Here is a 12,232-nt window from a genome sequence, read left to right as displayed (position 1 = left end):
TTTGGGTGCAGAGAACTGTTTATCTGGTCTGTTTCCTTCAGGTTCCTGTGGTGTCTCAGGCAAGGGTCCTGCCGCTCCTGGGCCCTCCGCCACGGGAACCCAGAGGCCTTATACAGTTTCCTCTTGGGCCAGGGATGTGGGCAGGGGTGGGCAGTGTTGGTGGTCTCTTCCGCTCTGCAGCCTCAGGAGTGCCCACCTGACCAGGCGGTGAGGTCTCTTTCCCACGGGGTCTGGGAGCAGAGAGCTGCTGCCGACCTTTTTCTCTTACTGCTTTTAATATTCTTTCTTTCTTTTGTGCATTTGGTGTTTTGACTATTATGTGACAGGAGGAATTTCTTTTCTGGTGCAATCTATTTGGAGTTCTGTAGGCTTCTTGTATGTTTATGTGCATCTCTCTTTTTAGGTTAGGGATATTTTCTTCTATAATTTTGTTGAAGATATTTACTGGCCCTTTAAGTTGGGAATCTTTGTTCTCTTCCTTAGGTTTAATATTCTCACTGTGTCCTGGATTTCCTTAATGTTTTGGGTCAGGAGCTTTTTACATTTTACATTTTCTGTGATGGTTACGTCAATATTTTCTATGGTATCTTCTGCCCTTGAGATTCTCTCTTCTATCTCTTGTATTCTGTTTGTGTTGCTTGCGTCTATGACCCCTGATCTCTTTCCTGGGTTTTCTATCTCCAGGGTTGTCTCCCTTTGTGCTTTCTTTATTGTTTTTAAATCCTGCATGGTTTTGTTTAATTCCTTCACCTGTTTGGTTCTAATTCTTTAAAGGATTTTTTTGTGTTTCCACCTTAAGGACTTCTACTTGTTTACCTATGTTGTCCTCTATTTCTTTAATGGAGGTTTTTTAATGTCCTTCTTAAAGTCCTTTATAATTATCATGACATGTGATTTTTAAATCCAAATATTGCTTTTCCATTGTGTTTGGATATTTAGTATTTGCTTTGCTGGAAGAACTGGGCTCTAATGATTCCAAGTAGTCTTGATTTCTGTTGCTTAGTTTCCTGTGCTTGCCTCTTGACATCAGTTTGTCTCTGGTGTTAGCTTGTCTTGCTATTTCTGACAGAGACTTGATCCTCCTGTAAGCCTGTGTGTCAGCACTCCTGGAGACTGACTTTCTCTCAGTGGGATCTGGGTAGAGAGAGCTGTGTCACAGGGTCTGTTCCAGGTTCATTCAAAACCTGAAATGGTTCTGTTCCAGATTGCTCCTAGGTTTGTGTCCTGAGGGCTTCAGGTGGGTTGCTCAGAGCAGAAAAGTTAGTCTTACCTCTGTTATCAGGTGTGTCAACCATCCTGGCTACTGGCTTCCAGCTCTGGGAGCAGGCAGAAACTCCACTAAGTGTCCTGCCTCTAATTACTCCTAGGTTCTTATGACCAGAAGGCACAGAGTACATTAGACAGGGTTTTCTTGGGGGGGAGGGGGTCAGGAATGCAAGCAGAAGTAGTTGTCTCCTCTGAGCTCTTAGGATTGTCTGCAGTTCTTAGAGTCCAACTTTCTCTTTCTCAGGATTTGGGTACAGACAGCTGTGGGAGCCATTCAGCTTCAGGTGCCGTATTAGACTTTTCATTCCTAGACTTTCCTTGCTCTTCCTTTAGCTGCTCCTATTACCTTTGAAGAACATTTACATTTTCTTTTTGACTAGACTGCCTCTTGGGTCCTCCAGTGTCAGTAATGGTGTTACCTAAGGGCCTGGTTTGAACAGCTTGATTGAGGACAGAAGAGACCATGAGTCCTTCCATTAATCCCTCTGTTGCTGTCCTGGACAGCTATCTTTCCCTATATGACTTTTCCAAAGCCATGTCTCTTGCTGTCTAGAAGTCTGAGGCATCCTTCTTTGGAGATAGTTCAAGAGGACTCTTCTGGAAAACTGGAGCCAAGATCAGGCTTCAGTCACAGTTTTACAGTCTAGTTGTTTTCTTGGCAAGCGAAATAAAGAATGGTGTTTTTAGGGCAGAGGCTGGGAAGCCTAAAGGCCCAGGATCTAAACAGTCATTGCTTCTAACTATGCATCTCTATTTCTGGTAGCTTATGTTGTTAGTCACAATGTGTAATTTGGACACACACACACACACACACACACGCACACACACATATGCTGAAGAAGTTCTTCTGTCTTTTTTGTTTTCAGAGCTGGGGACCAAACCCAGGGCCTTGCGCTTGCTAGGCAAGCGCTCTACCACTGAGCTAAATCCCCAACCTGTTCCTCTGTCTTCTAGTTCTAGACCAGGTGGCTTCTGTGTTCCCTCCAGTTTCAGCAGTTCTACCTCCTATATTTTTGTGACACCATATGATTGACTGTACTTCTGTTACTTTCACTTAATAATGAAACAACATAACAAGAGTTTATTGTGCATGAGAGACTACTCCAAACACTTATAAATCATTATTTTGATAAATTTCTACAACAGAGAATGTTTGAGAAAGTAACAAATCAGTACCTAGAGCACTTCTAATGGAATTCTATGTGACCAGCAACCATTCACCTATGCATGGTGTTTATTCACATACAACCCTCATTATGTTTTTGAAACTATAATACCCTAATATACATCACAATAAAACACTTAAAATACATAGTCATATTACAATTGCCACTTTCCTATAAAGTAGTATTTTTTTCTCTTAAGTATTATTTACATGTATCTAGTTTGAATAAAAATTTTCTGCCCATTCAGATTTTTATACCCAAGAGAGAGATAAATTAATGACTATATTGTATTAGAGTAAGAAAAAAAGGGAGAGAAGGAAGGAAGAAAGGAAAAGGATGAGGAAAAAAGAAAGAAGGAAGAGAGGTAATGAAGAGAAGGGTGGAGGAAGGGAAGATTGGAAGTTGGAAGGAACAAAATGAGAGATGTAAAGAAGTCGAGAGAAAGGAAAGGTAAGCACCATGGGAAAGAAATAAGAAGAAGAAAATAGAAAACAGAATAACAGAGAAAAAGAGAATAACAGAGAGAAGAGAAAGGAAAACAATTTTAGTATTGGAACCAAATCCTCCGACTTTGTCCTCTGACTTCAGTGAGTCAGAGTTCAGCCAATCCCATACTTTTCTTCAATTGGTCTCATTTCTTATGTTTCACAGAACAAACATATCACACTACGTGCAATGACTGTGTTTTAAAGATAAACGTTTTTTTGAACAGTAGGCACCTCACCTAAACATGACTAAAAATCTCTGTCATGGGAAGTAAGTGGAAGACTTATATAATTCCCATGGCATATCACCCATTCTGTGTCCCAGGGAACACCATGAATGAAAGGATAGAAAAACTGTGGGACCTAAAGAATTAGGGAGGTGTGCTAATATTGTCTTCTAGCTAGAACATGGCCATCACCATCATGGACACACAAAATTTGTGATCACCAGGGAACAACTCATACAAAATGGACATGAAAATAGGGAGGGAAGTTGTGAAGAAGAGAATGTTGGTGAGGGCATATGAGAAATCAATATGGGAGGAGGAAATGGCGACATTGCATTGTATAGAAGCAAGAAACTGTATTTATATCAGGATTTTCAAAACCAGTCCATGCAATTGTCCTGTCTACTACTGCTTATAGTTATCTAAGAGATATCAAACAAGTGGCTGTTGTGGGTTTTATGCTTCATTAATGCTTCATTAATGTGCCTTCATCTACTCCTGTGGCACAAGGTTCAGCAAGAAGAATCAGGATAACATCAATCCTTATATGTACCTGCCCTTTGGGAATGGACCCAGGAACTGTATTGGCATGAGGTTTGCTCTCATGAACATGAAAGTTGCTCTTGTCAGAGTCCTGCAGAACTTCTCCTTCCAACCTTGTAAGGAAACTCAGGTGAGTGGAAATTTTCAGTAAATTATGTTTTTATGTGAGTTTTGCTTTTTAAACTGGGGCATTGGTTTGCAGAAAAGCATTTTGAGTTAAGGAATTTTTTTGCAACACCTATTGGAGAGTTTAAGTAGTTCCATTTTAGAGTCGTATGTTTTGCTTTAAAAAGGCTTAAGTATAAAAATTCTCTAAACTTGTACCCAGGGGACCCTCCACCCTCTCAGACCAGAAAAGGAGGACAGATGGGAGGAGGAATTCTGTTAGGTGGTGACTGGAAGGGGTGGGCTGCTATTGGGATGTAAAATGAATAAATAAATAAATAAATGAATGAATGAATGAATGAATGAATGGAAAACTTGTCTAAATTAAGGGACTTTAGAGGACAGGTCAGTCAGTAATGTTTTTGCCTTGAAAGCACATGGGCTTGAGTTTAATCACCATAACCCATGCAAACCAAAGCAAGCAAGCGGCAAGCAAGCAAGTAAGCGAGCAAGCAAGCAAGCAAGCAAGCAAGCAAGCAAGCGAGCGAGCGAGTGAGCGAGCAAGCGAGCAAGCAAGCAAGCAAGCGAGCAAGCGAGCAAGCAAGCAAGCAAGCGAGCAAGCAAGCAAGCGAGCAAGCAAGCAAGCAAGTGAGCAAGCAAGCAAGCGAGCAAGTGAGCAAGCAAGCAAGCAAGCGAGCAAGCAAGCAAGCGAGCAAGCAAGCAAGCAAGCGAGCAAGTGAGCAAGCAAGCAACAAACCAAACAACCAACCAACCCATCTACCACAATAAACACAACTACCAACCAACCAATCCACTTAATATCTACCAGTTGTTGGTGTGCACTTGTAATCCCAACTCCCAGCACTGCAAAGGCAGAGATTAGATTTCTGGGGCTCACTAAGCAGTCAGCCTAGTATAGTATCTAAATTCCAGGCCAGTGAGAATCCCTGTCCACCAAAAAGTAGATAGCACCTAAGGAAGGACCCTGGCAGTAAACGTAGTTTTTATGCACTTGTAAGTGTGCACTTTTGGCGTTTATGAGTCTCTTCTTTGCATTTGTAGTCGTTGTCATTTCATCCATTGCTTCTTGTGCTTGCTTAATTGCCACAGATCCCTTTAAAATTGAGCAAACAAGGACTTCTTCAACCAGAAAAGCCACTGCTTCTAAAAGTTGTGTCCAGAGATGAGACTGTGAATGGAGCTTGATGTAGAATGGCCTATAGTGGTGTTGTATCACATGGACCAGAAACCAGTTCATATTGTGAATGAATCCAGAGATGAAGATTGCAGTAATTTTGTTCACTCCTGGGGGTTTTGGGTGTTCTTTGAGCTTTCTCAGCCTCTGTGCAAGTTGTTTTCTGTGGAACATAAGGATCTAATGACATAAATCCAAGATAAATATATTCAACTCGTGGTTCTTGTGGGATGGCCTATGTTACCTTCATTGTTACCACCAAATACTCTGATTTCTGATGAGAAAATAAATAAACATCAATTACTAGTTCTATCACCATTATTACTGAAAATGTGCATTTTATACTCATGCTAGTGACCAAATTTTTACCAAACTTTTTATTTGCAGCACACTACAATGAAGTACTAAGCCGAGAAGTCAATAAACATCGTGGTAGTGAGTTTTCCTAGAGCATTGTGAAAGAACAGCTATTTATTTAAGATATGGCACTAATGAGAGATCAGAGGAATAATTCTACCCAAGCTTAGTGAGCCATTGCCTTTCAAGGCGTACTTACAGTTCATGGGTGAGGAGTTGCTTACATATGTATGGGTGATCAAACCCGAAGTCCCTGAAATTGTTACTGCTTATGTAACCTGGGAATTGGGAGCTGAGGACTCTTGTATTTTTCAGGAACTTCATAAGACTTGTGAACTTTGTTTTCATCCTAAATCTGGTTAAGGTTCATTTACTTCTGATTTTTTTTTTTACATTTCTCTCTTACATTACATCCTGACCAGTTCCCTCTCTACATTCTTCCCTGTTACTCCACCTTACTTGCTTTATCCAGTCCTCTTCTTCTTCCCTTTAGAAAAGAACAGACCTCCTAGGAATATCAACCAAGTACAGCACAACAAGTTACAAAAGCCTAGGCACACACCCTTATATCAAGGCTAATTGAGGCAGCCCAGAAGGAGGAAAAGAACAGCCAAAAGAGTCAGAGATTCTCCAACTCCCACTGTTAGCAGTCCCACAAAAACACCCCACAAGAATAACCATAACATTTATGCAGAGGACCTAGTGCAGTCTTATGCAGACGCTCTGAATGTCAGCTTACTCCTTATAAGCGCCTACTAGCCCTGCTTAGTTGATTCTAAATCTTAATGTGTTCCCCCCTAAATGATATTCTCACTTTTACGAAGAAAGCTGTACAACAGGATGGGTTAATAAACTCAACTAGAACCTGTTATTTTTGTTGTTCAGTTAATTTATTTATGTATTTATTACAACATATTTATTATACATAATAATGGCTTTCATTATGTCACCTTATGTACATGTTTAACATATTTTGATTGTATTTACCTCCATTACCCTCCTTTGCCATTGTCCCACTAATCTCTTTTCTTAACCAGCCCCTATGTCTTTGTGTGTATGTGAGCTTAATTAATGTTGTTTATAGGTAGTGTAGGTAATGGGTCATTTACAGCAACATGGGATACCTATCAGTGGGCTACACCACTGAAGAAAACATCTTTCCGTGAACTATTGCTAGCTCCATGTAGATTATAAGGGGGTGGGGCCTCACATCTTTATCAGCCTTTCCTTCCTTCCCTGACTTGTTTTTCTCACACATATGCTCCCGAGAGTCCTCTCAAGAGTCCATCTTGAGTCCTCACCAGAGTCCTCATCTCAGGCTGTAATGGTTTGAATGAAGACTGTCTCCCATGGTCATGGGCTTTTGAACATGTGGTTACCAGTTGGTGGTGTTGTTTGAGGAGATGTAGTTGTTATTGCTTTGCTTGAGGAAGTATGTCCCTACAGGTGAACTTTGAGAGAATAAGCTTCACATCATTCTCAGTTCCCTCACTGTGCTTCATGTTTGCTCCTACAGCTTGCTTCTCTTCTTCCCTGACACATGCACTCTAATCCACCAAATACCAGAAACCCAAATAAACTCTTCTAAAAGTTTACTTGGCTTGTTTATCACAGGAACAGAAAACTGACTAGTAGGCCCTTGTTTTAAAGACCCCAACTTGTTTTCATGTGCTTGTGAAATATTTTTTGGTACAGACTTTTTTTTTTTTTGCAGCTACAAGGCAAATAACAGAAAACTATTAATACAACTGGTTTGTAGGAATGTAAGAGCTTATAAATACCATTTTGGCAATTTAGCCTCAGACGATTCAGGAAAAATAGCTCCTGGAACAAACTTTTCATTTGGTTTGCTATTATTTATGGAAGAAACAGACATAAGTGCTTGTTGCCTTAAACAGCTGTTTCCTAACTCACATATAACTCCACTGGTTCTGTTCATGTACTATAGCAGAACAGTATCACACAGCAATTGAGAACATGCGTTCTGCTACTAGAGCTCCTGAAAAAAAAAAGAAAAAGGAAAATGGTGGGAGGAATGTCTTACATTTTATTTATTTACTTTATGTGCACTTTGCACGTGAGTTAGTGCTTCTGTCTGTCTGTCTGTCTCTGTCTGTCTCTTTATCTTCCCACTCTTTATGGGTATGTGTGCTTACATGGGTACACTTGTATTGCAGTGGATATGCAGAAGTCAGAGGACAACTTGTGGCAGCCAGTTCTCAATTTCTACCACTTGGTTCCTGGGGATCAAACTCAATTCCTCCGGCTTGGTGGCAAGCTTCTTTACCCATTGAGCTATCTCATTAATCTTAGGGGAGATTAATTGCTTCACTGATTTTCTTAGTAAGCCCATGATGAAATATAAATAATTTTGACATACATTTTAATTTCCCTGGTGTGCACACAATGTCCTAATATGTGCACAGCACTTTCTCTGCTGTCTGTTTTCTATGGAATCTATGCTAACAAATGTGTTTACATCATGTTCCCTCTTTGTAAACTTTTTGTTTTCTAGACTGTTCAAAAAGACAGCTAAACAGGGAAATTAATTACGGCTTCCATGTAAAGAAGTTCCCAGCATATTCATGAGACAGCTCACAATTATGTGTAACTTCAGTTCTTTGTGAGCAAAGTAAAAAGTAGAAGAATTCTGCACATTGGACTTTTGCTGAATCAGATCACGTCTTTTACCCTTGATGCCCAGTGTGTTGATCGGTCAACTATTTTTTCATTCAAAGTGTATTGTATTAATATATATGTGAGTTGAAAATGTTATAAATAGGTATATGAATACATGTTTCTTGCCTTCTAAAACTGTAAATGGAGCTAGATATAGAGATAATCCAAGTTCTCAGCACAGAGATTTATTTGCCCCAGAGGGACAAAGGTCATGTAATAAGACAAAAATACAGGAGATGGAGGATGAAGGAGAAGGGGAAGGAAACAAGGGAAAGAGGTCAGGACTATTTATCCCAGATGGACAAAGTACTCCATTGGGATAGAGAGGAGACAGATGTGGCACATAGGAAAATGGCAGTTATAAAGGTACAAGGGGAAACCTTATGTTAAGATGAGGTGTTTAATTGATGAATAAACATTCCAAAGCCCTCCTCATGGTTTTCCTCTTACAGAGTCCCTCCGCCATCCTCCTTCCCCTGATCCTCTGAGAGGGCGAGGCTCCCTGAATATTTCCTCACTTTGGCACATCAAGTCTCCACATTGTTAGGCACATTCTCTTCATTGAGGCAGCTCTGTTGAGGAATGGATACCACAGTCAGGCTACATCTTTAGGGGAGAACCTCTGCTCTCCAGAACTGCTGGGAGAACTTTGGGTAGTAAGCCACTACCCAAAGACTATACATGAATGGATCCTGGGCTCCAACTTCATATATAGCAGTGAATAGCCTTGTTGGGGCACCAGTGGAAGGGGAAGCCCTTGGTCCTGCCACATGTAGACTGAGTTACATATCTGCTACATATGTACCTCGGCCTTGGTCTAATCCATGTATGCTCTTGGTTGGTGGCTCAGTCTCTGAGAGCTCCCAAGGGTCCAGGTTAGTTGACATTGTTGGTCTTCCTGTGGGGTTCCTATTCTCTCCAGGGCCTTCAATGCTTCCCCCAACTCTTTTAAGGGTCTCTGACCTCTATCCAGAGCCTCTTAGAGAACAGTTATGCTAGGTTTCTATCTGAAATCATAATGGAATATCATCAATAGTGTCAGAGGTTGGTGTTTGCCCATGGAATGGGTCTGAAGTTGAGATAGCTATTGGTTGGCCATTCTTTCAATCTCTACTCCATGTTTGTCCCTGCATTTTTTTTTTTAGAGTTTATATTTCTTGTTCATTTTTTCCTTCCATTTTTATTAAATTGGGTATTTCTTATTTACATTTCAAATGTTATTCCCTTTCCCGGTTTCCTGTCCATCAACCCCTAACCTCCCCTCTCCCCTTCTATATGTGTGTTTCCCTCCCCACCTCCCCTTAACTCCCCCTTTACCAACAATCCCCTATACTGGGTGTCCAACCTTGGCAGGACCAAGGGCTTCCCCTTCCACTGGTGCCCCAACAAGGTTATTCACTGCTACATATGAAGTTGGAGCCCAGGGTCAGTCCATGTATAGTCTTTGGGTAGTGGATTAGTCCCCGGCAGCTCTGGTTGGTTGGCATTGTTGTTCTTACTGGGTCGCAAGCCCCTTCAGCTCCTTTAGACATTCCTCTAATTCCTCCAACGAGGGTCCTGTTCTCAGTTCAGTGGTTTGCTGCTGGCATTCGCCTCTGTATTTGACATGTTCTGGTTGCATCTCTCAGGAGAGATCTACATCCGGTTTTTGTCAGCATGCACTTTTTAGCTTCATCCATCTTATCTAGTTTGGTGGATATTATATATATATATATATATATATATATATATATATATATATATATATATATATATATATATATATCAAATGTGGGGCAGATTCTGAATGGCCATTCCTTCAGTCTCTGCTCCAAACTTTGGCTTCCTATATCCTCCTATGGATATTTTTGTTCCGTTCCCCTTTTAAAGAAGGAGTGAAGCATCCTCATTTTGGTCATCCTTCTTGAGTTTCATGTGGTCTGTGTATCTTGGGTAATTCAAGCATTTGGGCTAATATCCACTTATCAATGAGGGCATACCATGTGTGTTTTTCTGTGATTGGGTTACCTCACTCAGGATGATATTTTCTAGTTCCATCCATTTGCTTATGATTTTCATGAAGTCATCGTTTTTGATAGCTGAGTAATATTCCATTGTGTAGATGTACCACATTTTCTGTATCCATTCCTCTTTTGAAGGGCATGTGGGTTCTTTCTAGCTTCTGGCTATTACAAATAAGGTTGCTATGAACATAGTAAAGCAAGTGTCTTTGTTGTATTTTGGAGCATCTTTTGTGTATATACCCTTGGAATGGTATAGCTGGGTGCTCAGGTATTGCAATGTCCAATTTTCTGAGGAACCTCCAGTCTGATTTCCAGAATGGTTGTACCAGTTTGCAATCCCACCAACAATGGAAGAGTGTTCCTCTTTCTCTACATCCTTGCCAGCATCTTCTGTCCTGTGAGTTTTTGATCTTAGCCATTCTGATTTGTGTGAGGTGGAATCTCAGGGTTGTTTTGATTTGCATTTCCCTGATGACTAAGGATGTTGAACATTTCTTTAGGTGCTTCTCAGCCATTCAATATTCCCCAGCTGCGAATTCTTTGTTTGAGGATTATTGGCATTAGCTCTTCTTCGAAAATCTGATAGAATTCTGCACTAAACCCATCTGGTCCTGGGCTTTTTTGCTTAGGAGGCTTTTGGTGACTGCTTCTATTCCATTAGGGGTTATCAAACTGTTTAGATATTTTACATGATCTTGATTTAACTTTGGTAGCTGATATCTGTTTAGAAAGCCATCTGTTTTGTTTAAATTTCCAGTTTTGTGTAGTACAGGCTTTAGACATAAGATCTAATGATTTTTGGAATTTCTTCAGCTTCTGTTGTTCTTTCTCCCCTTTCATTTCTGATTTTGTTAATTTGGATACTGTCTCTGTCTCTTTTAGTTAGTTTGGATAATGGTTTGTCTATCTTGTTGATTTTATCTAAGAACCTGCTCTTGGTTTTGTTGATTCTTTGTATTGTTCTCTTTGTTTCAGCTGTTTGTTAAGTTGCTAATAAGAGATCTCTCCAATTACTGTACAAAGGCACATAGTGTCATAACTTTCTTCTTAGCACTGGCTTCACTGTGTTCCATATGTTTGGGTATGTTGTGCCTTTATTTTCATGGAATTCTGCAAAGTCATTAATTCATTCATTTTTTTCTCTCCTTCCTAAATTCTTCCCCCTTCTTCCCTCCCTCTCTTTCCTTTCTCTTTTTCTTTCCTTTCTTTCTTTCCTTCTCTCTTTCTTTCTTTGTTCCTTTCTTTCTATCTTCCCTGACAAAGTGATCATTGAGCAGAGATGCTCAGTTTCCATCAGTATGGTGGCCTTTTCTTCTTTCTGTTTTTATTGAAGTCCAGCCTTAATCTGTGGTGATCTGACAGAATGCAAGGGGTTATTTCAACCTTCTTGTATCTGTTGAGAATTGCTTTGTGACCAATTATATGGTCAGTTTTGGAGAATGTTCTGTGAGATGCTGAGAAAAAGGTATATTCTTTTGTTTTTGGATGAAAGATTTTGTAGGTCTCTGTTAAGTCCATGAGGCTCATAACATCTGTTAGTTTCATTGTTTCTCTGTTAAGTTTCTGTTTCAATAATCAGTCCATTGGTGAGAGTGGGGTGTTGAAGTCCTCCTCTATTATTGTATGGAGTTCAGTGTGTGATTTGGTGTAGTGAAGATTCTTTTACAAATGTGGGGGCCCTTGCATTTGAAGTATAGATGTTTAGAATTGAGAGTTCATTCTGGTGGATTTTTCCTTTGATGAGTATGAGGTGTACTTTTCCATCTCTTTTGATTACTTTTGGTTAAAAGTCTACTTTATTAGCTATTAGAATGGGTTTGTTTCTTGGGTCCATTTGATTGGAAAATATTTTTTTCAGCCCTGAGATAGTTTTTTTTAATCTTTGTTGCTATGGTTTTCTGTGTGCCTCTCTCTCTCTCTCTCTCTCTCTCTCTCTCTCTCGCTCTCTCGCTCTCTCGCTCTCTCGCTCTCTCGCTCTCTCTCTCTCTCTCTCGCAGTAAAATGATAGATCCTGTTTACATATCCAGTTTTTTAGCCTGTGTCTTTTATTGGTGAACTGAATCAATTGATATTGAGAGGTATTAATGACCAATGATTGTTAGTTCCTGATTTTTGGTTTTTGTTCTTTTTTTTTTTTTTGATTGGAGGTGATATTGTGTGTGTGCCTTTCTTCTTTTGATTTTTGCTGTGAGATGATTAATTTCAT

At 40.1% G+C, this 12,232-nt stretch overlaps 1 protein-coding gene across 1 annotated transcript in view; it reads left to right on the top strand.

Annotated features, from left to right (window-relative positions):
• Positions 1–5,293, top strand: part of Cyp3a9 (cytochrome P450, family 3, subfamily a, polypeptide 9) — a 40,112-nt gene extending 34,819 nt beyond the window's left edge. Inside the window, 2 exon segments of the mRNA NM_147206.2 lie at positions 3,655–3,817; positions 4,903–5,293. Coding sequence (NP_671739.2) covers positions 3,655–3,817; positions 4,903–4,998 — 259 coding nt within the window. The 3' untranslated portion in view covers positions 4,999–5,293.
• The last annotated feature ends 6,939 nt before the right edge of the window (positions 5,294–12,232 follow it).

Source organism: Rattus norvegicus, chromosome 12 (assembly GCF_021556685.1).
Source record: "Rattus norvegicus strain SHRSP/BbbUtx chromosome 12, alternate assembly SHRSP_T2T, whole genome shotgun sequence".
Classification (NCBI taxonomy): Eukaryota; Metazoa; Chordata; class Mammalia; order Rodentia; family Muridae; genus Rattus; species Rattus norvegicus.
Note: the sequence above shows the minus strand (reverse complement) of the source record. Positions and strands in the feature narration are given on the sequence as shown.